The sequence below is a fragment of the Macaca nemestrina genome, chromosome 11 (genome assembly GCF_043159975.1).
Source record: "Macaca nemestrina isolate mMacNem1 chromosome 11, mMacNem.hap1, whole genome shotgun sequence".
NCBI lineage: Eukaryota > Metazoa > Chordata > Mammalia > Primates > Cercopithecidae > Macaca > Macaca nemestrina.
In genome coordinates, this window is record NC_092135.1 from 130,164,110 (window position 1) to 130,189,155 (window position 25,046).

A 25,046-nucleotide genomic window follows, 5' to 3' on the forward strand; every position below is an offset into this window, starting at 1 on the left:
TGCAACCTTTGCCTCTGGATTCAAGTTATTCTCCTGCCTTAGCCTTCCCAAGTAGCTGGGACTACAGGCACATGCCACTATGCCTGGCTAATTTTTGTATTTTTAGTAGAGATAGGGTTTTGCCACATTGGCCAGGCTGGTCTCGAACTCTTGACCTCAGGTGATCCGCCCTCCTGATCCTCCCAAAATTCTGGGATTGCAAGCATGAGCCACCGCGCCTGGCCTCACACCCTTACTTTTAACCAGTATGCAATATGGAACGATTAGAGAGTACACAGGTTTTGAGTCCTGTGATCTCATGATGATCTTTTTCCCCCATACTTTTTGTTCTTTTCTTATGTGTCTTAGGATAATAACATAGAATAAAATGCTTTAAAGAAGTAACACATTAATTTATATTTTAATTGCACAGTTTTGAATGACTTAATTTATTAAGTCCTATTACGTCAGGGGTCTCCAACACCTGGGCCATGGACTGGTACTGATCTGTGGCCTATTAGGAACTGGACCACACAGCAGGAGGTGAGCAGTGGGCAAGCAAGCATTACTGCCTGAGCTCCGCTTCCTGTCAGATCAGCAGGGGCATTAGATTCTCATAGGAGCATGAACTCTATTGTGAACTGTGCATGTGAGAGATTTAGGTTGCATGCTACTTACGAGAATCTAATGCTTGCTGGTCTGAGATGGAGCAATTTCATCCTGTAACACCCCCCTCCCTCTGGTCTGTGGAAAAATTGTCTTCCACAAAACCAGTCCCTGGCACTGAAAAGGTTGGGGACTGCTGCCTTATAGCATTTTTTGGTTTAGTAACTCATAAGTGAATTTAGTCCCTACAACACTAATTCTTCAGTATAAACCGTGAAGATTATCACAAAGTTGGATGTAGATTAGTTTTTGAATATGCTCTACAGTTAAGCTTGCTGTACTCTGGTTATTGCTTTCCACTCATCTTCTGTATTAGTCCATTTTCATGCTGTTGATAAAGACATACCCAAGACTGTACAATTTACAAAAGAAAGAGGTTAATTCCATGTGGCTGGGGAGGCCTTCCAGTCATGGCAGAAGGTAAAAGGCACGTTTCATATGGCGGTCTACAAGGGAAGAGAACTTGTTCAAGGAAACTCCCCTTTATAAAACCATCAGATCACGTGAGACTTATTCACTGTCATGAGAACAGCACAGGAAAGACCCACCCTCCATGATTCAATTACCTCCCATCTGGTGCCTCCCATGACATGTGGGAATTGTGGGAGCTACAATTCAAGATGAGATTTGGGTGGGGGCACAGCAAAACCCCTTCTCTTCCCATTCTCTTCTTAAACTTTGTATGCATGAGCCAAAACATAATTATTAAGTAGGCAGGCAGAATCATGCTGATTACAATTTATACCCTCCCACACATAATACATGCATGCAGAGAAAGACCTTTCACTGTGAGAAGCCTGCAGATTGTATAACAAAGTCAGTATTTTGGTACCTATGATATTTTCTCCATGGTTGATAGGAACCAAATCCTTTGTGGAACCATTAGTGGCAGAAATAAATACATAATAGAAACTAAAGGCCTGAGCTCTTTGCATAATGTCTTCCTTTTTTTCTTTTTCTTGAGACAGAGTCTCACTCTGTTGCCCAGGCTGGAGTGCAGTGGTGTGATCTCAGCTCACTGCAACCTCTGCCCCCTGAGCTCAAGTGATACTCTTGCCTCAGACTCCTGAGTAGCTGGGATTACAGGTGTGTGCCACCATACACCCAGCTAATTTTTGTATTTTTAGTAGAGACAGGGTTTCACCATGTTGGCCAGGCTGATCTTGAACTCCTGACTTCAAGTGATCTGCCTGCCTTGTCCTCCCAAAGTGCTGGGACTACAGATATGAGCCACTGTGCCAGGCCCATAATGTCTTTCCAGGAGACTACCTTTTACCTGCTAGTCCAACTGTAGTATGACAGTTGTTTTCTTGCCCAGAACTCCTCTCTCTGAGGTGAAGTATGTATGGGGATGATACAGGAAAAACCATGAGACCCTAGATTGTTCTGTAGCCACCATGCTTTAGACGTAGGGTGTACACCTGTGCCTTCTGCCTGTGCTTGGGCTGCTGTGACAGTACCCAAGGTTGTATTACTTCTTTGAGGATGATCAGGGCAGATGTTCCTAAATATTTCTGAATTTGCCAGGCACTTATAAGGAAATTGAATGAATTTGTTGATTTGAGTGATATCAAATTCTTTTTCTGCCATAACTTGTCAGTAAATTTTCTTATTTTTGAATGATCTTCTTTGGGTCAGTTATGAAAACAAGGCTTATGTGGTAAAGCAGAGTGCAGATGGGAGAGCTGGTTTTTTAATTGTACAGGCTGTGTATTCCTTTTCCAGAATAAGAAATTCTTATCCAAAATAAGGTCCTTCTTGGGACCAGAAGTGTTTTTTTGTGTTTTGGATGTTTTTCAGATTTTGGAATATTTACATTATACCAGTTGAGCATCCTAAATCCTAAAATCTGAAATCTGAAATGCTCCACTGAGCATATCTTTTGAGTGTCATATTGATGCTCAAAAAGTTTCATATTTCGGACCATTTTGGATTTTCAGATTAGGGATGTTCAACCTGTGTATTGGTGCCCTAGCTGTAGCTTCACTCACTTGAGCTCTTGCAGGAAGGGGCCTGAGGGAATCTTTTTGGAGATTGCTGGCCAGTAGAACTTTTTTGTAGTATTAAAGAGAGGGAGATGTGTCTGTTTCTAACTTCCCATGGACAGGTGAATGGACAAATGAATGTATGAATCCGACAAGAGTCAAAACACAGCAAAAAAGAAAATTTCATTAAATGTACTCAGGGATTGGGAAACAAGTTTTTTAAAAAGTTCATTAAACTTTTGCTCAAAAGTTTTGAGTGCAATTTTGCTCAAAAAATAAAGCGTTGTTTACAAGTTTTTCTATTACTATATTTTTATGGAGTCAATTTTTACAAACTGAGGATATATTCTTACCTTTAATTGTTAATATCTTTGTAATATTTTACTTTGGTTTTCTGAGTCGATATTATAATATTAATTGTCTAGGGATGGTTATGTTAATTGAACCTACTGGATTAAAATGTTTTAGGAAAGATTTAACAACTTGTTCTGCCTTATATAAGGTGAAGATCTTTTACTAAGCATAATCTTTGTGTTACTTTTAATTAGAACATCAGACCTATCAAATATAAACATGGTGAAACCGCTAGAGCTCTTTCACTTCATTCAGGTCTCTGCTCAAATGTTGCTTCCTCTAAGCAGTATTTCCTAATCACCCTACTGATAAACTAGCCACACACTCTCCATTATTCTCTCATTTACTTAACCAGCTTTCTCATTCTTTCAATATATTTAATTGCGCTTCTCACTAGTCGACTTTTGATTGTGTTCACTGTTCTGCCCTTGACACCTAGAACAGTTTCTGGCACCATGAAAGGGACTCCATAATGACTTGTTGAATGAGTAAATTGTTCATCATTTGTCACCCCGCTAGGATGTAGGACTCATGATGGTGCCTGGCACGAGATGGGCATTCCAACATTTGTTTGAAAGAATAAAAGGAATGTTTACAAGTAGTGATCAAATTCATTTTTTTATTTGTATATATGTACATGTGAGCATTTAAGTTTTAATTATATGTTTAAATTGAACATAGATATTTCTCATCTAGAAATAGATTCTTAAAAAGGATGTGGTATTCAAGTAACATCCAGAACCTACAAAATCAGCTGCTTTTTTGCTAATGTGGATGGGCAGATTTGCCTGTAGGGTCACAGTTTTTTTCAGTGACTCAATAACACCTGGTGTATTTTAATATAGTGCCCATAGACATCAGAGTGCTGTATGTGACAAACTCATAAAATAGATTAGTATCTGGATTGGTTTTCTATTTTATTTTTTATTTTTTAAGAGCTAGAATATCCGTTTGTTGTCCAGGCTGGAGTGCTGTGGTGTGATCATAGCTTACTGTAACTCCTAGGCTCAAGTAATCTTCCCACTTCAGCCTCCCAAGTAGCTAGGACTACAGGCGCCCCCCCCGCCCCTCCCCCACCCCTTCCTCCACTATGCCTTGTTGATTTTTAAATTTTTTGTAGAGACAGGGTCTCAATATGTTGCCCGGGCTGGTCTTAAAGTCCTCCTGCCTTGGCCTCCCATAGTTCTGAGATTACAGGTGTAAGTCACTGTGCCTGGCCTGGGGTTTTTTCCTCTACTTGCTTCATTAGTATTGTAATGTAAATGTCCATCAGTGTGTGTGCTTTATATATTGATTTCAGGCCACAAAATGGGGAATTAAAGCTTTATTTTTGGAGACAGGGTCTTGCTTTGTTGCCTGGGCAGTGGGCGCAATCTTGACTCACTGCAACCTGTGCCTCTCAGGCTCAAGTGATCCTCCCACCTTAGCCTCCCAAGTAAAGCTTTATGTTTTTATAAGAACATTTTATAAACTCTTGTTCACACTTAATTTTGTTTTTTTTCACTTCATCTTGTATTCTTGTGGTTTCCTTTGGGAACACTGTGGCATACTTTGTTGAGTTCTTTTATCATTCCCTAACTTACTAATTGTTCCTATATGGTGAGCCTTTATGAAGCAGCATGGTACTACTTCTAGTATTCAGGGCCTTTGGGGAGAGATGATGAAAATGTAGATCAGAAATATGAGAAGTGGATAAGGCCTTAATTTGGGGCATCCTGAAGAACTGATTGTCAACCTGGCTTTGCTGGATTGATTATGTGCTTTAGGTGGTCTGTGCTTCTGGAAAGTAAAGATCCTTTTTCGAACTACATGATTAGTGTCCAATATCATTAGCTTCTGTATATGCAGTTTCTTCCTTAGAAAAGAAAAATCTGCTCTTTTTTTTCTTCTCCCAGTGATTTAGCAGAATTTTTAAATTTTCTTCAGGTAGTTAAACCAGAGAACAATGACAAAGAAACAGAAGCTGCATATGAATCAGATATCCCCGAGGAGCTCTGTGGACACCATCTCCCGCAACAGTCCCTGAAAAGCTATAATGACAGTCCTGATGTCATTATAGAGGCTCAGTTTGATGGCAGTGACTCAGAAGATGGACATGGCATCACACAAAATGTGCTGGTTGATGATGTTAAGAAACTCTCAGTTTGTGTTTCTGAAAAAGGTGAGTACTAGACTATTGTCTGACTTTTTTTTTTTTTTTAAATACACTGATTAAGTATTGGAATTCCCTCTCGGTTACAGAGTAGATAACACAATGCAATTGATATAGTCCTAATTTTTGACCTGTGGCAGCTTTTAGAAAAGGGGGAATCTTTGACAGATTTAGCTACTGGTTATGAAAGAGGGGATGAAAGTGCTACCAACGGTTTGTGTGGGCAGTAGTTGCAGTTGCCACATTCCTAATAGGCTTGAGCTGTGTTGCTGGGTAACGTTGACATCTCTTGTGAGAGGCCCAATCCTGTGGCTGATGTGAACACAATTAAACTGGTATGTAAAATTCTTATGAAAAATCACTTTATTTTACTCTCAATTTTACTTTAAATATCTTTTAAAAGTATTTTTGTCGGCCAGGTGCGGTGGCTCACGCCTGTAATCCCAGCACTTTGGGAGGCTGAGGCGGGCGGATCACGAGGTCAGGAGATCGAGACCATCCTGGCTAACAAGGTGAAACCCCATCTCTACTAAAAATACAAAAAAATTAGCTGGGCATGGGCCAGGTGCGGTGGCTCACACCTGTAATCCCAGCACTTTTGGAGGCCGAGGTGGGCGGATCATGAGGTCAGGAGATCAAGACCATCCTGGCTAACACGGTGAAACCCCATCTCTACTAAAAATACCAAAAAAAAAAAAAAAAAAAAAAATTAGCCAGGTGTTGTGGTGGGCGCCTGTAGTCCCAGCTACTCAGGAGGCTGAGGCAGGAGAATGGCATGAACTGGAGAGGCGGAGCTTGTAGTGAGCCGAGATCGCACCACTGCACTCCAGCCTGGGCAACAGAGCAAGACTCCGTCTCAAAAAAAAAAAAAAAGGTATTTTTGTCACTTCTGGTGGGCATGGATCACTCAAAATTTTATAAATAGATAACCTTAGAAAGTATTTTGATTCTAAGCCTTTAAAAAAGCCAGTCTTGTTTACTCTGATTGAAATCTAAGCCATGGGTCCTCTGGATGCAGAGAAAAAGCAGTTGTAAACACGAGAGCTGTGACCACGGACCCTACCCGACCACAAGCTAGGAGACTTAAGGAAAGTATTATGTACAATTTGAATATTTCAAGGTAGAGATTTTGAAGAGATTCTACATAGAAGGAGTATATTTTCTAGCCAAATTGAATTTTATGTATACTATTAATGGAAACCGACCAACTCTGACCTGGCCAGGCTGACTAGATAATGAGCTTTGTTATCAAGAAGTTTCTGGCACAGTTCCCACAAAAGGCTAGGAGGAATGCCAGAAGATTACTAAAGGAGGATGTTCAGCAGACAACTTGTTTAGGGACTGCTGAGCATATGTCCCCACAGCATAAAGAAAGCAGAATGTGTTTTCAGGACATGACTGCAGAAGGATGACTGCTTTTCTCCCTTGCTGATGAGGTAGTGATCTGTGAAAGAAAGCATTTTTGGAAAGCATGTGGTCTTTATGGTGCCAAGTACTCCTCATTCAGAATGACTTTCCAATTCTGAAATTCTTCTTGACTGAAGAGGCTCCTACTTCCTGTGTCAGGTACTGCTATGGGCCCTGCCAGGTATCACTCACTTCAGGGTACCCAGGTTCCTTTTCTTTGGGGACATGTTTAGATAACTAGTGGGTTCCATGTTAAGAGCTCAGCCAGTTCCTTTTGGATGCTATTCCTTGACATTTCATTCTTGCGATTTTTCTACTTTCTTTTCTTTTAAAATAGTTGAATACTGTGACATTCTTCTTAAAGTAAATGTGCATTATCATAATCACATCAGTACTATGAGTCATGTATTTTCAGTGAGAAGAGTGGCAAATAACCAGGACTCTAAGTAGCGAAATCCTTCATTAACAAGATCAGCAAGGAAGAGAGAGATTCACAGGATAAAGTCAGGCAAAGGAACACTTTAAAGCCTATTGTTGGCTTAAAACTACTTCGTGGAAACCCAGCTCTGGTGATAGGCTTGGCAGATCTCAGCAGCCTCTTTTCCTCTGGGCTCCAAGTGAAGGGATAAGACACATTGATCTCTCATTAGTGGTTGGTACAAATACAAGGACAAGGAAATACTGATGGATGGAAGTGACAGCAGAATTGATGCCTGGGTTGGATGCTAATAGTTCATTTTGTTAGCATCCAACCCAGAGTTTTGGGAAACTCTGATGCTATACCTCCTCTTGATTCACCCTCTATTATAATTCTCCCCCCACACTCCTTTTGAGACAAGGTCTCACTTTTTCACCCAGGCTAGAGTACAGTGGTGTGACCATAGCTCACTGCAGCCTTGACCTCCTGGACTCAGGCGATCTTCCTGCCTCAGCCTCCTGAGTAGCTGGGACTAAAGTGTGCACCACCACACCCAGAAATTTTTTTTTGTTGTTGTTTTTTAATAGAGACAGGGTCTTGCTGTGTTGCCAGGGCTAGTCTTGAACTCCTGGCCTCAAGCGATCCTCCTGCTTTGGCCTGCCAAAGCACTGGGATTACAGGTGTGAGCCATCGTACCTGGCCCCTCCCTCTTTCTTACAAGTAAATATCACTGAGTACATTACAAGCCCACTGTATGCATGTTTCTTTCCTTATTCTTTTTGCATCTTTTCTAGCCTGTTGTTACTTATATTACTTCCTTAGTAGCCCTGACTGAGGGAACAACCTTAATCCTTCCCTCAGTATCTGGTACAGATTTCTCTTTTCTGCTAGCCTCTAAATAGAGAGTTTGTGAAACCACATGGCTGTTTCTCATTTCTTGCCCTCTTGATATTTAGGAAAATTGCAATTTGCTCTTTTAAAAATCACAGCATTTTTAAGGATATTTCAACCAACTTCTCTTACTTGGGATAATAAAAAAAATCTGGTTACCATTAGGATGTTAGTACTTTTTGCACTATTTAGGGTTTTGAAGTTTGTTATTGAAACAAACCATAACCTTAAGAATATCAAACTTTTCCTAAGACTTCTAGAAAGATTCTTTGCTTTGTGTTGTACTTACAAGTGGATTATTAATCCTGGTTCATGCTTGTGTTTAAAAGTGTTTTTTTTGGTTGTTTTTGCTGTAGTATTATGTTTCTTTGCCCAAAGCAAATGCTCCATATTGCATATGTATTTATTGCATATACCTATTTGCTGAGGAAATATTTATATCTTTGTGATAACTAACAGTTTCTCTGGTAAGAGAGCACATTGCTCCTGTTGTCTGTAGCAAGTGCCTATCATTGCATTAAGAGAAACATCTCAGCATCTCAGACATTCATACAGTAGTTTCTTTGAGGATGACAGCACAGGTCTGCATTATCGCCAGCCCCTGAGAGAGAGGGGGCCAAAGACCTGGGCCCCTTTTAGAGGTCCAGTCCCCAATCCCCACTCGAGATTGAACTTTTACCACTTTACAAGCAGTAGCTTTGTTGTTAGCATAGAAACCTGCCATCCGTATGGAGCTTAGGGACAACCAATTAAAATTTTCTTGGTATCAAATGCATAAATGACTTAAAAAAATGTTTGACTGTTGTGCTAAAATAAAATAGTAGGTCTTATTCATTCTTTGTAACTATCTTTTTTTACCCATTAACCATTGCCACTTCTCCCCACTTACTACCCTTCACAGCCCCTGGTAATCATCCTTCTACTCTCTATCTCCATGAGTTCAATTGTTTTAGTTTTTTAGTTCTCACAGATAAGTGAGAACATATGAAGTTTGTCTTTCTATGCCTGACTACTTCACTTAACATAATGACCTCCAATTCCATTCATGTTGTTCCAAATGACAGGATCACATTCTTTTATTTATTTTTTAAATGGCTGAATAGCACTGCATTGTGTATATCTGCCACATTTTCTTTATCCACTTGTCTGTTGATGGACATGTAGGGTGTTTCCAAATCTTGGCTATTATGATTAGTGCTGCGAAAAACATGGGAGTGCAGATATCTCTTTGATATACTGTTTTCCTTTCTTTTGGATATATGCATAGGAGTCGGATTGCTGGTATGGTAGCTATTTTTAGTTTTTTTGAGGAACTTCCAAACTGTTATACTGGTTATACTAATTTACATTCTCACCAACAGTGTATGAGGGTTCCCTTTTCTCAATATCCTCACCAACACTCGTTATTGCCTATCTTTTAGATAAAAGCCATTTTAACCAGGGTGAGATGATACCTCATTGCAGTTTTGACTTGCATTTCTCTGATGATCAATGACGTTGAGCACTTTTCTGTAAGCCTCTTTGCCATTTGTCTGTCTTCTTCACTCAAGAAGTCTTTGCCCAGTCCAATGTCCTGGAGAGTTTCTCCAGTGTTTTCTTTTTGCAGTTTAATAGCTTGAGGTCTTAGATTTAAGTCTTTAATCCATTTTGATTTGATTTTTTATGTGAGAAGAGATAGGAGTCTAGTTTCATTCTTTTGCATATGGATATCCAGTTTTCTCAGCACCATTTATTGAAGAGACTGTCCAGTACATGTTATTGGCACCTTTGTTGAAAATGAGTTCACTGTGGATGTATGGATGTATGTATGGACGTATGTATTCTGGGTTCTGTACTCTGTTCCACTGGTCTGTGTATCTGTTTTTATGCCAGTACCATGCCATTTTGGTTACTATAGCTCTGTAGTGTAATTTAAAGTCTGGTAATGTAATGTGAATTCTCCAGTTTTGTTCCTTTTTCTCGAGATAGCTTTGACTATTTTGGATCTTTATGGTTCTGTATAAATTTTAGGATTTTTTTTTTCTATGAAGAATGTCATTGGTATTTTGTTAGGGACTGCATGGAATCTGTAGACTGCTTTGGTATTGACATTTTAACAATATTGATTCTTCCCATCCATGAACGTGAAATATCTTTGAACATTTTTGTGTCCTCTTTAATGTAATTCATCAATATTTTATAGTTTGCATTGTATAGATATTTTACTTCTTTGGTTAATTCTGAGATACTTAATTTTATTTGTAACTACTGTAAATGGGATTACTTTCTTGCTTTCTTTTTCAGATTGTTTACTGTTAGCATATAGAAATGCTATGATTTTTGTATGTTGATTTTATATCCTACAAATTTACTGAATTTTCAGTTCTAATAGTTTTTTGGTGAAGTCTTTAGGCTTTTCCAAATATAAGATCATATCATCTGCGAGCAAGAATTATTTGACTTCTTCCTTTTCCAATTTGGGTGTCTTTTATTTCTTTCTGTTGTCTGATTGCTCTAGCTAGGACTTCCAGTACTAGGTTGAATAACAGTAGTGACAATGGGTATTCTTGTTGTGTTCCAGACCTTAGAAGAAAGGCTTTTAGTTTTTCCCCATTCAGTTTTATCTTAGCTGTGCATCTGTCATATACGGCTTTTATTAGGCTGAGATATGTTCCTTCTGTACCCAGTTTTTCAAGGATTTTTATCATGAATGGATGTTGAATTTTATCAAGTGCTTTTTCAGCATCAATTGAAATGATCATATAGTTTTCTTCCTTCATTCTGTTGATATGATGTATCACAGTGATTGATTTGTATATGTTGGACCATGTTTGCATCCCTGGAATAAATCTCAGTTGGTTATGATGAATGATCCTTTTAATATGTTGTTGAATTTTATTTGCTAGTATTTTGTTGAGGATTTTTGCGTTAATATTCATCAGTGATATTGGCCTGTAGTTTTTTTTTTAAAAATATATGTCTTTGTCTGGTTTTGGTATCAGGGTAATTTGGCCCTGTAGAATGAGTTTGGAAGTATTCCCTTCTCCTCTGTTTTTCAGAATAGTTTGAGTAGGATTGGTATTAATTCTTCTTTAAATGTTTGGTAGAATTCCAATAGTGAAGCCGTCAGGTCCTGAATTTTCTTTGTAGGAAGACTTTTTATTACAGCTTCAATCTTGTTACTTGTTATTGGTCTGTTCAGGTTTTGCATTTCTTCATGGTTCAATCTTGGTAGGTTGTATGTGTCTAGGAATTTATCAATTTCCTGCATTTTCCAATTTATTGGTATGTAGTTTCTCATAGTATCCACTAATGATCTTTTGAGTTTCTGCAGTATCAGTTGTAGTGTCTCCTTTTTCGTCTCTGATTTTATTTATTTGGGTCTTCTCTTTTCTTAGTCTGGCTAAAGATTTGTCAATTTTGTGTAACTTTTCAGAAAACTATCTTTTTATTTCATTGATCTGTTGGATTGTTTTCTTCATTTCAATTTCATTTATTTCTGCCCTGACCTTATTATTTCTTCTACTAATTTTGGGTTTGGTTTGCCATTGCTTTTCTAGTTCTTTGAGATGCATCATTAGGTGGTTAATTTGAAGTTTTTCTTCTTTCTTTTTCTTTTTTTTAATTGATGTAAGCACAGTTTTCCCTGTATCCCATAGGTTTTGATATGCTGTGATTCCATTATCATTTGTTTCAAGAAATTTTAAATTTGTTAACCCACTGGTCATTCAGCATGTTTTAAAATTTTCATGTATTTGTATAGTTTCCAAAATTCCTGTTGTTATTGATTTCTAGTTTTGTTCCATTGTGGTCAGAGAAGATACTTGATACTATTTCAGTTTTTTTTGAGTGTTTTAAGACTTGTTTTGTGATCTAACATATGGTCTGTCCTTGAGAATGATCCATATGCTAAGGAAAAGAATGTGTATTCTGCAGCCATTGGATGAAGTATTCTGTAAATATTTATTAGGGCTATTTTGATCTATAATGCAGATTAAGTCAGCTGTTTCTTTGTTGATTTTCTGTCTGGGAGATCTGTCAAATGCTGAAAATGGGTTGTTGAAATCTCTAGCTGTTGGCCAGGTATGGTGGCTCATGCCTGTAATCCCAGCACTTTGGGAGGCCAAGGCAGGTAGATCACTTGAGGACAGGACTTTGAGACCACCCTGGCCAACATAGCAAAACCCCGTTTCTACTAAAAATACAAAAATTAGCCAGTTGTGGTGTGCACCTATAATCCCAGCTACTGGGGAGGTGGAGGTGGGAGGATTGCTTGAACCTGAGAGGCAGAGGCTGCGGGAAGCCAAGATTGTGCCACTGCACTCCAGCCTGGGTGACAGAGCGAGATTCCGTCTCAGAAAAAAAAAAAAAAAGGAAAGAAAGCTCTAGCTATTATTATATTGGGGTCTCTCTCTCTCTCTCTCTCTCTCTCTCTCTCTCTAGCTCTAATAATATTTGCTTTATATATCTGGGCCCTCCAGTGTTGGGTGCATATATACTTAAGATTGTTATACCTTCTTGCTAAATTGACCCCTTTATCATTATATAGTGACCTTCTTTTTCTCTTCTTACAGTTTTTGCCTTGAAATCTATTTTATCTGATATTAATACAGATATTTCTCCCCTTTTTTGGTTTCTATTGGCTTGGTATATCTTTTTCCATCCCTTTATTTTCAGTTGATGTATGTCTTTATAGGTGAAGTGTGTTCCTTTAGGCAGCAGATCATTGCGTCTTGTTTTTTCATCCATTCAGCCACTCTGTCTTTTTATTGGAAAGTTCAGTCCAGTTACATTCAGTGTTATCATTGATGAGTAAGGACTTACTCCTGCCATTTTGTTATTTGTTTTTTGGTGGTTTTGTGGTCTTCTTTTCTTTCCACATTCCTGTCTTCCTTTTAGTGAAAGTGATTTTTCCTTGGTAATATGATATAATTCTTGCTTTTTAATTTTTGTGTATTTGTTGTATGTTTTTTGATTTGAGGTTAAAATCAGTATTACAAATGCTATCCTATAACCCATTATTTGAAGCTGATAGCAGCTTACTACTGTTTTCATAAATAAATAAGCAAAAAGAAAACTAATAAAAACTCTACACCGTAACTTCATCCCCTCACTTTTTAAGTTTTTGTTGCTTTTATTCACATCTTACAATATTGTCTGTGTCTTGAAAAGTTGTTGTAGTTATTATTTTTAATTGGTTTATCTTTTAATCTTTCTATTTAAGGTAAGAGTAGTTTACACACCAAAGTTACAGTGTTATAATATTTCTGTGTTTTTCTGTGTACTTATTATTATCAGTGAGTTTTGTACCTTCAGATGATTTTTTATTGCTCATTAATATTCTTTTCTTTCTAAATGAAGTACTCCCTTTAGCGTTTCTTGTAGGGTAAGTCTGGTGTTGATGAAGTCCTTCAGCTTTTGTTTGTTTGGGAAAGTCTTTATTTCTCCTTGATGTTTGAAGGATATTTTCACTGGATATACTATTCTATGGTAAAGGTTTTTTTTTTTTTTCCTCCAGCACTTTAAACATATTATGCCACTGTAAGGTTTCCACTGGAAAGTCTGCTGCCACATGTGTTGGAGCTTTTTTCTTGGGGTTCTTTCTCTCTCTCTCTCTCTCCCCCTCCCCCTCTCTCCCCCATTTCTTTCCTTCCCCTTCCCTTCCCTTCCCCTGCCCTGCCCTTCTCCTGCCCTTCTCCTGCCCTCTCCTGCCTTCCCCTGCCCTCTCCTGCCTTCCCCTGCCCTCTCTTCCCCTGCCCTCTCCTCCCCTGCCCTCTCCTCCCCTCCCCTCCCTTCCCTTCCCTTCCATTCCCTTCCCTTCCCTTCCATTGCCCTGCCCTTTTCCTGCCCTCCCCTGCCCTCTCCTTCCCTCCCCTCCTATCCCCTCCCTCCTCTCCCCTCCCCTTCTCTTTCTTCTCTTCTTTTTTTTGGGTCCTTTCTTTATCCTTGACCTTTAGGAGTTTGATTATTAAATGCTTGGGGTAGTTTTCTTTTAGTTAAATCTGCTTGGTGTTCTATAACCTTCTTGTACTTGAATATTAATATCTTTCTCTAGGTTTGGGGAATTGTCTGTTATTATTTCTTGGATTAAATTTTCTATCCATATGTCTTTCTCTACCTCCTCTTTAAAGCCAATAGCTCGTAGGTTTGCCCTTTTGAGGCTGTTTTCTAGATCTTGTAGGCACGTGTCATTATTTTATTCTTTCTTCTCTTGTCTCCTATGTGTATTTTCAAGTAACCTGTCTTCAACCTCACTAATTCTTTGTTCTCCGTGATCAGTTTTGCTATTAAAAGACTCTGATGTGTTCTTCAGTATGTCAGTTTCATTTTTCAGCTACAGATTTTCTGTTTGATTCTTTTTAATCATTTCAATCTCTTTGTTAATTTATCTGATATAATTCTGAATTTCTTTTCTATTATCTTGAATTTCTTTGAGTTTTCTCAAAACAACTGTTTTGAATTTTCTGTCTGAAAGGTTACATATTTCTGTTTCTTGAGGATTGGTCCTTGGTGCCTTATTTAGTTTGTTTGGTGAGGTCATGTTTTCCCAGATGGTGTTGATGCTTGTAGATGTTCATCAGTGTCTGGACATTGAAGAGTTAGGTATTTATTGTAGTGTTCGTGGTTTAGGCCTATTTGTATCTGTCCTTCTTGGGAAGGATTTCCAGGTATTCAAAAGGATATGGGTGTTCTAATCTAAGCCGTATGTGCATTAGGGGTTACCTTAAGCCCAGTAACACTGTGCTTTTTGCAGACTTGTAGAGGTTCCTCCTTGGTGGTCTTGGATAAGATCTGGAAGAATTCTCTGGATTACCAGGCAGAGACTCTTGTTCTCTTCTCTTACTTTCTCCCAAACAAACCAAGTTTCTCTGTCTGTGCTAAACCACCTGGAGCAGGAAGTGGGCTGACCTAAGTACCCCTGTGGCCATTATCACTGGGACTGTGTTGGATCAGACCTGAAGCCATCACAGCACTGGGTCTCACACAAGGCCCACTCTAACCACAACCCAACAACCTGTATTGCTGCTGAACTGGCTTTCACACCACAAGATGCAGTCCTTCTCACCCTTCCCTCCCCTTTCCACAGGCAGAGGAGCCTCACCCTGTGGCTGCCACCACTACACACCCATGGGGAGTACTGCTAGGCTTCCACCAATGTTCACTTAAGGCCCAAGGACTCCTCAGTCAACTTGTGGTGATGAATGTTGCTAGGCCTGGGACTTACCCTTCAAAGTGGTGGGCTCTCCTCTGGCCCAGGGCAGGTCCAGAAGTGATGCCGTGTAAGAGCCAAGGCCTAGAATCAGGGACCCCAAGAGCCTACCTGGTACTCTACTCCCCTGAGGCCAAGCCAAAAAGTCCTCCTTTCTTTTTTCTCTGCTTTTCTCAAGCAGATGGAGTCTCTCACAATAGCCACCACAGCTGAGAATATGCTGTGTCTAATCTTAAGCTGGCATGTCTCAGAGTCTCACCCAAGGCCCATGCTGTGCTACCTGGGTATCACAGCTGGTTATTCAGGGCCGAATGGCTCTTTAATTTAGCAGGTGATGAGTCCACCATGACTGGGTCATTCCTCCCTTCAAGGCAACAGGTTATCTTCTGGCCTAGGGTGTGCCTAGAAATGGCATCAGTGGAAATTTTTGCTTCCCTGTCTTTTAGGCTGGGTGAACAATGTAGTCATACTAGGTAGGATAGATGGTCAGGACCCACGGTGTTCTGAGACCCAAATCCTATGCTAGACCAGACATTCCTCCCTATGAAGTTTACAAAAGAAATATACACAAGAGGACAAAGCAAGGCAGAGGAACAGTTCTTTCTTTATTAACGGAAGCTTCCATCTAAGCCAGAATGATTGTAGTGTACACTCCTACTTGCAATGTATGAGGCTCCTTTTATCTTCTCATCTCTGCCAACAGTTAGGATTATCGAGCTTTCTAATTTTTTTATTTTAGACAGAGTCTACTCTGTTACCCAGGCTGGAATGCGGTGACACCATCTCGGCTTACTTTAACCTCCACCTCCTGGGTTCAAACAATTATCCTGCCTCAGCTTCCTGCGTAGCTGGGACTATAGGCACACACCACCACGCCCAGATAATTTTTGTATTTTTAGTGCAGATGGGGTTTCACCATGTTGGCCAAGCTGGTCTGGAACTCCTGTCCTCAGGTGATCCGCCTGCCTTGGCCTCCCAAAGTGCTGGGATTACAGGTGTGAGCCACCACACCCGGCCCAGCTTTCTAATTTTTGTAATATAGATTAAGTTCTATAAATTGCTTTTTTATATCATTTGCCGATTTTCCCATCAGGGTGACTATTCTCTTGTTGATTTACAGGAATTTCTTATCTTCTATCTAATAATCCCTTTTCTAATGTCAGTTTTACAAACATCTTCTCTCATTTTGTCATTTAGTCATTTTCCTATTAACTTTGTGTGGTATCTTCCATAGAACAAACGTTTTTAATTTTAATGCAGTAAAAGTTAACATACACTTTATGGGTTTTAAAGTTTTTCCCTGTCACTAGGTCACAAAGATATTCTCCCTTGTAATATTTTATTAAGTCTAGAGTTTTGCCTTTTGCTAAATTTCATGATGCGCATTCTTCATTGATTGAGATTATCACCTGGTTTCTCTCTTCTAAGTCTATTTCTGAAGTTGAACCATCCTTTTATTCGTAATATAAATTCTTCTTAATCCTGATGTGTTATTATTTCAAAAATACATGATTGGATTCACTTAGGTAATATTAGTGTAGTATTTTTTGTGTGCGTGTGTGTGTGTGTGTTTTTTTTTTATTTTTTCTTGGGACAGAGTCTAGTTCTGTTGCCCAGGCTGGAGTGTAGTCATGCCATCGTGGCTTACTGTATCCTCTGCTTCCTAGGTTCAATAGGTTCTCCTGCCTCAGCCTCCCAAATAGCTGGGATTACAGATGTACACCATCACACTCAGATAATTTTTGCATTTTTAGTACAGATGGGGTTTTGCCATGTTGTCCAGGCTGGTCTTGAACTCCTGGCCTCAAGTGATCTGCACACCTCAGCCTCCCAAAGTGCTGGGATTATAGGCATGAGCCAGTGTGCCTGGCCAAGTGTAGTATTTTTTGTATCACGTTAAAATGGATCTTTGATTTTTTTGTTATTCAGTTTTTAGAATCAAGATTATAATAAATTAATGAAATGTCTTGGTCAGTTTCTGAGAATTTACTATTTTTCTAGAATAGCTTATGTAAAACAGGAATGAACCTTTGAAATTTGGTAGAATTCATTGTAAAATTGTCTATACCTGCTGTTTTTCAGGAGGCAAGATCTTTGCTGTTTTAATCCCTTTTATACTAATTGTTCTGTTCAGATTCTGTATCAGTTCTTGTGCCAATTTTGGCATAATTTAATGGGACTTTATCCATTCAAATTTATTAGCATGTAGATACTCCTAATTCTCGTTGTATTCTGTTATCATTTCAAAAATCTCCTTCGTGTCTGTACTTTTGTATTCCTTTTTATTCTATATTTTAATTATTTGAATCTTCTTTTTTCTTTGATAACTCTTGCTCATCAAGGGTCTATCTTATTAATCTTTTCAAGGAACAGTTTTGGTTATGTTATTTTTCTCTTTTCTCTAATTTTTATTTTTTTTGAGACAGAGTCTTGCTGTGTTGCCCAGGCTGGAGTGCAGTGTCGTGATCTCGGCTCACTGCAACCTCTGCCTCCTGGGCCCTGCCTCAGCCTCCTGACTAGCTGGGATTACAGGTGCCTGCCACCATGCCCCGCTAATTTGCGTTTTTTTTTTTTTTGTGGTAGAACCAGGTTTCACCATGTTGGCCAGGCTGGTCTTGAACTCCTGACCTGAAGTGATCTGCCCACCTCGGCCTTCCAAAGTGTTGGGATTACAGGCGTGAGCGACCGCTCCTGGTCTTTTTTTTCTCTATTGTTGATAATGATGTTTTGTGTATCTTTGATATTTGCCCTTAACTTTTTAATTTAATTTCTTATTTTCCAGGGATGTTGCTTTTTTGCCCTTTCCCCAACTTCTTGAGTTGAATACTTAGCTTATTAATTTTAACCTTTCTTGTTTTCTTTGAAATGTTTTTAAAGCTACCTATGTACCTCTAAATACTTCTTTAGCTCTATTCTACAGATTTTTACGTCCAGTGTTTTTATTATTCAGTTTTAAGTATTTTATTTTCTTTATGATTTCTTCTATAACTAGGTTATTAAGGCTGTTTAATTTATGTATTTTGCTATTTTTTGTTAATGTTTAATTTTATTATATTGTCAGTATACGATGTCTGTATGTTTAATTCTTTATAGTTTATGGATACTTCCATTGTAGTCTATTATATTGCCTATGTTTTTAAATATTACATGTATGCTTTGAAAGAAAGATGTGTGTGTGTGTGTGTGTGTGTGTATATATATCCACAAACTTGATTTATAATTATATTGTTCTTTCCTTCATAATAAACTATTTATTATTGTGTGTATTTTATCTATCAGTTTCTGAGAAGGATCTTTAAAAATTTATGTCTGGGGGCCGGGTGTGGTGGTTCAAGCCTGTAATGCCAGCACTTTGGGAGGTTGAGGTGGGCAGATCACTTGAGGTCAGGAGTTCGAGACTAGCCTGGACAACATGGTGAAACCCCGTCTCTACTAAAAATACAAAAATTAGCCAGGCTTGATGGCAGGTACCTGTAATCCCAGCTACTCGGGAGGCTGAGGCAGGAAAGTTGCTTGAACCTGGGAGGTGGAGGTTGCAGTGAGCTGAGATCGCACCATTGCACACCAGCCTGGGTGACAAGAGTGAGACTCCATCTCAAAAAAAAAAGCAAAAACAGATATACCTTCCATTTAAAAATCTGTGTCTGTAAATTTTGATGTATTTATTTCTTACATTTTGATTTATTTGTATTTCCTACAGTCTTGTCAATTGTAGCTTGATATATTTTGAGGTTGTGTCATTATATACATATGTGTATGGTAGAATATACCTAGTTGTATTTTTGTATACATGCATATCCATATATGTGGGTAACTATTTGTACACATATTTATCATCAGTATTTAGTGAGCATTTACAACGTGCTAGGCCGTTTCTAAGCACTTTGTAATTAATTCTCATTACATTAATTAATTGATCCTTAGAACATATCTAGTATAATGTCTATTTTAGGAATATAAATAGTATCGATCTCAGGAATTCCAGTAGTCTTTGTTCCTAAGATGCAGAAAAGTTATGCAGTTGGTAAGTATACTTTAAGATCATTCTAATAGATCTGAAATGGGGCTAAGGATTGGTATTTCAAAAGAGCTCTTTAGAGATTCAAGAATTCTACTACATACTCAGCATTGCTGCTGTAGAATCAGCCCTAGGCTTGTCCTCCTAACTATTATATTCTTTCTCCCCTAATAAATAGCAATATACGCAGTACAGGTTAAACTCTCATGGTTCTCTAACCCTGAGTTTAATAATTAAATCAAGAATCATCACTGGATACTAAAACTATTGAGATAAAGGTTTTGGGGACCAGGATATTCACATGGACTCAAAGTGTCATGCCACAGTTGACTTACTAATTAATTATAGTGGGCAGAATGTTCTTTATAGTAGACATATTTGGTAGTCACCAGTCTAACCAACTGATGAAGCTTAGCATCATTAATTGGGATAGTGTGACATTTTGTACCTTCTGATGGGTTGCATTATTGTATATCATTATCTGTGAAGCATTCATGCTAAAAATGTTTCAACTGAATTAAGCCTCTAGCCCTAACCTCCAGTCTACTGGAAATACAGGGGATATTGGAATAAGTTAAATGACACCAAGGGAGAAGTAATAAGATTAAATCCAATGCCATGAAAAGCAAGGGGAGCTGTTCTAGTGGAAGAAAAAGCAAGCTCTCTTGCTGTTCTAGTGGAAGAAAAAGCAAGCTCTCATAACTAAAAATATTGTGTGAAGCTTGGTTAGAACCTGAGTTGGGGAAAAAATATAGTAGCAACAATTGGGGAGATTTAAATTTAGAGTGGATATTAGGTGACATTTTGGAATTACCATTAATTTTCTTGGGTGCGATAATGATATTGCAGAGATATAGGAGAATGTCCTTATTTTTTAGGAGACACTGGCTAACATGGTTGGGGTGAAGTATCCTGATGTCTTTAATTTATTTTGAATGGTTCAGAAAAAAGAATAAACAAAACTGTGGTTGTGTGTGTGTGCAAACACACATGCATATACGAATCAAGACAGAATGGGTGCAAATGTAGCAACATGTTAATTGGTGAATCAATAGGTATTCATAATATCAGTCTTTCAGCTTTTTAGTAAATTTAAAAATCTTTAAAATAAAACATTGTGTGAAAAAATACTCCATGCATTACTGAAAGAGAAAAATTGCCATGTTCTGCAGTTTGGTGTGGATTTCAAGAGCTAGCATTGCTCATTCCATCTTTGGTCCCGAAGTTACTCTAAAGCATAAAATAATTATTGCTTATTGTTCAATACAAATATAGTCAGGACTGCTGTTTTCAGCTGGATATTTTTTCTAAAAATTAATTTTATTCAGTCAGTCACAATTTTATTTCCCATTAAAAATGCCAATGTATCACACAAGGTATTAGTGAAATAAAAATCTTGAGTAAAGATTTTTTAACTTATTTGAGTTAACAGTGGATTAAGAGAAATTCTTGGGAAAATTAATGAAACCTTCAAGTAATTTTATAAACATGATTGTTTTTGTGAACCTCCTGTAAAAGTCAAACAGAATGACTTTTGCAAAAGTCAACATTCCTCCTGCAAAAGTCAAACATTCATTTTCTTGAATGTTCTGATTATTTCTAATAATTTTGCAGTTGGTTGTTTTGATTTTTAGGTGTAAAATAATTTTGTCTTTTCCTTTCTAATTTTGTACCTTTTATTTATTACCTTGTTTCATTGGCCATTACTTTAAGAACTGTGTTGCATAATAGTGGTGATTGCCTTGTTCCGGACTTTAATGGGAATGCTTCCAATATTAAACCCTCAAGCACAATGCTGGTTATGGGCTTGAGACCAAGTTAACCAAATGTCCTCTTTTATATTAAAAGTTTCTGTTGGGAATAGATATTGAATTCTCTTCAAGTGCCTTTTGAGCCTCTTTCAAGCTGCTGTTTTTCCCTTTGGCTTGTTAACATGATGACATATAATATTGAATAATACTTGCATTCCACATCTGACCATGACCCTCATTTAGTCATGGTATGTGGCATGCATTAACATGTAACTCAGTTGTGTTTGCTAATAATTTATTCATGATTTTTGGATTTACAGTAAAAAGTGACATCGGTCTGCAGTTTCTTCTTATTGTCTTTGTAACTTTGTAGGAAGAATTGGGGAGCTTTTCTCGTTGCCTTGGAATAGTTACAATAGCATTGAGAGTGATCACATATTCTCAATGATTGAAGCAATTAAAGAACTCATACTTGAAACATGGGCTAGAGTGTTCTATAGTTGGTAACTTTCTCAATCTTTAGTGATTATTAATTTCTTTAAATTTTCTTTGCATGTATTCATTTTGATAATTATATTTTCCAGGAAAATAATATATTTTAAGTACATATTGTAATGTATTAGAATAGAGCTGTACAAAGTATTTTCAGTTGTTTAGTTTCCTCTGTATCTGTGATCATAACCCCTTTCAGGTCCCCTCACCACCACCTTTTTTAACACTAGCTAGTGACTTAATCTGTTTCATTTCTAATGGAAATAGATTACTGCCATTTTTATTTATTGTAAATAATTTCTACTGTTTTTATTACCAAAGAATTTCTTTTAGATATGGTAAATCTGAGATGGTCATATTTAATTAGAAATACAGACTGAAGTTCATGATAGAGGTTTGTGAACTGGAAATGCAGTTTAATGAGTCATTAGTGTCAAATTAGTTCCTTGAGTCACTCCTGGATTCTGAGAGTTCTTTTAAGAGACTGTCAGAGGACGAGGGCCTACTTGTTCTCTTTTCCTGCCACCTGACTTTCCCTCCTTGAATGCAGTAGGTATTGTTTATCAAACTGTCCCCTGCCCTGGAGTCTCTATAGCACACAGAAACTTTTGTGGGTTAAATTTGTTTTTTATTGTGGTAAAAAAAATTTGCCATTTTAACAATTTTTAAGTGTACAATTCAGTGTCATTCATTGCATTTTCTGTGTTGTGCAACCACTACCACTATTTCCCAAACCTTTTCATCATCCCAAACAGAAGCTCTATAACCAGTAGCCAGCCACTCCTCATTTCTCCCCCAACTCCTGATAACCACAAATCTACTTCCTCTCTATAAATTTTCCTATTCTAGAGATTTCATATAAGTGGAATCATGCAATGTTCTTTTGTGTCTGGCTTTTTTCACTTAGCACAATGTTTTCAAGGTACATGTATGTTGTAGCGTGTATCAGAACATCCTATTCTGTGGCTGAATAATATTCCATTATATTGTATATACTGAATTCTGGTATTTTTGTTTGTTTGTTTTTTGCTTTTGAGACAAAGACTCAGCAGATCTGGCTCTGTTCCCCAGGCTGGAGTGCAGTGGTGTGATCTCAGCTCACTGCAACCTCTGCCTCCTAGGCTCAAGCCATCCTCTCACCTCAGCCTCCTGGAGTAGCTGGGACTACAGGTGGCGCCACCACACCCAGCTAACTTTTGTGTTTTTTGTAGAGATGGCATTTCACCATGTTTCCCAGGTTGGTCTCAAACTCTTGAGATCAAGTGGTCTGCCCGCCCTGGTCCCCCAAAGTGCTGGGATTACAGATGTGAGCCACCATGCCCAGCCATACATTTTGTTTATCCATCCATGTTGATGAACACTTGAATTATTTCTACCTTTGGCTATTGAATAGTGAATAATGCTGAAATGAACATCGGTATACAAGTATCCGTTTGAGTCACTGTTTTCAATTCTTTTTATACCTAAGTCATATAGGAGTAGAATTGCTGGGTCATAGGGTAATTCTGTGTTTAGCTTTTTGAAGATTGTGAGGTTTTTTAAAAAGGGATTTTTGTTGGCTATTAAATACATGGTTATTAGGTGGGTTAACAGAAACTGAAGATTTTGATGTATTATAGAAAATTTTGAAATAATAATGATTACATCTGTTCTTTATTCACATATAACTGGAGCTTGCCCAGCTCTTTTTCAGGCTTTTCCTTTTCACTTCTTTCTCTTCCCATTTTTTAAAATCCTGGAGTCATTCCTACCTACTTGCCTAGTTTCTCTTTGATACAAACAGACCTAGGCAGCGTGGGTTTCAGAACATTTTTCTAACATTACAAAGAACTTATTTTATAGAATATACTCTGCCCCATGCTGCCTCTTCCAGCTAGCAAGAAGCATCAGCCTTGCTAGCACTTTCAGCACAAAATTATTCGATAGAAACCTAAATAAAAGGAAATAATGTCTCACAAATGTTGTTCATCCTGTTATCAGGAAACAGGGATTCCCAGGCCTTTAGCATGTCAGTCACTATGTGTGCTTATCCTTTTCCTTTGTTGAAGGTGAGTGAAGACTTGAAGGCCCCTGTGCCTGTCATCCCCATGGCTTTTCCGGCACCTTTTCCAATATGGTGTTCCTGACTCTCTTGCTTGCTCTGCACTTTGAGCATTATACTAGGCTCCCTGGGCTTTTTTATAATTCATTTTCTTTGGGATTACTGGTAATGAAAAGGGAAGAACAACTTCTCTGAGTAATGGTATTGTTTTCTCCTTACTTCCTTTTCCATGTTCTCTAGATTCTAGCCACTTTTGGAATCTTTCTTCCCAGTCCATCTGCTGATCCCCCTCTCTGGTACTTTCCAGGTCAGTCCAGTCCATGCTAGTGACAAGGTATTGACTCAAGGGCCATATCTATTTACAATTACATTACCTTGCCATAGAAATAAAATTTTGGCCCTGGATGGGTCCTACAAGATCAGGTACTCGGCTGGGCGTAGTGGCTCACGCCTGTAATCCCAACACTTTGGGAGGCCGAGGTGGGTAGATCATGAGGTCAGGAGATCGAGACCATCCTGGCTAACACAATGAAACCCCATCTCTACAAAAAATACAAAAAAATTAGCCGGGCGTGGTGGCGGGCGCTTGTAGTCCCAGCTACTCAGGAGGCTGAGGCAGGAGAATGGCGTGAACCTGGGAGGCGGAGCTTACAGTGAGCTGAGATTCTGCCACTGCACTCCAGCCTGGGCGACAGAGCAAGACTCCGTATCAAAAAAAAAAAAAAAAAATAGATCATGTACTCTTGTTGACATGTGATACTCTACCCCTAATGGCTCTTAGTGGGACACTTTATGTTATTTACAAGTACAGTTTTATAATACTGAATGAAAATAGTAAATTTTAAAGGGATGGGGAAAATTTACCAAGCAAATGGAAAACAGAAAAAAGCAGGATTGTAATCTTAGTTTCTGACAAAACAGACTTTAAACCACCAAAGATCAAAAAAAGACAAAGAAGGGCATTACATAATGGTAAAGGGTTCAGTTCAACAAGGAGAGTTAACTGTCCTAAATATATATGCACCCAATACAGGAGCACCCACATTTATAAAGCAACCTCTTAGAGACCTAGATTCCCACTCAATAATAGCAAGAGACTTTAACACCCCACTGACAATATTAGATCATGGAGACAGAAAATTAACAAAGATATTCAGGACCTGAACTCAGCTCTGGATCAAGTGGACCTGATAGATATCTACAGAACTCTCCACCCCAAAACAACAGAATATACATTATTCTTATTGCCACATGGCACTTATTTTAAGATTGATCACATAATCGGAAGTAAAACACTCCTCAGCAAATGCAAAAGAACTGAAATCATAACAAACAGTCTGTTGGACCACAGTGCAGTCCAATAGAACTCAAGATTAAGAAATTGAATTAAAATTATGCAACCACATGGAAATTAAACAATCTGCTCCTGAATGACTTTTGGGTAAATAATGAAATTAAGGCAGAAATCAGGAAGTTCTTTGAAACTAATGATAAAAGAGACACAATGTTCCAGTATCTCTGGGACACAACTAACGCAGTGTTAAGAGGAAATTTATAGCAATAAATGCCCACATCAAAAAGCTAGAAAGATCTCAGGTTAACAACCTATCATCACAACTAAAATAACTACAGAATGAAGAGCAAACAAACCCCAAAGCTAGCAGAAGACAAGAAATAACCAAGATTGGAGCTGAACTGAAGGA

General features: G+C 38.2%; 1 protein-coding gene across 1 annotated transcript in view; it reads left to right on the forward strand.

Moving 5' to 3' along the window:
* The window catches only part of LOC105473922 (DIS3 like 3'-5' exoribonuclease 2), a 374,047-nt gene that overhangs the window by 129,675 nt on the left and 219,326 nt on the right, over nt 1-25,046 (forward strand). Inside the window, 1 exon segment of the mRNA XM_071073554.1 lies at nt 4,911-5,145. Within this exon segment, the coding sequence (XP_070929655.1) occupies nt 4,911-5,145 (235 nt within the window).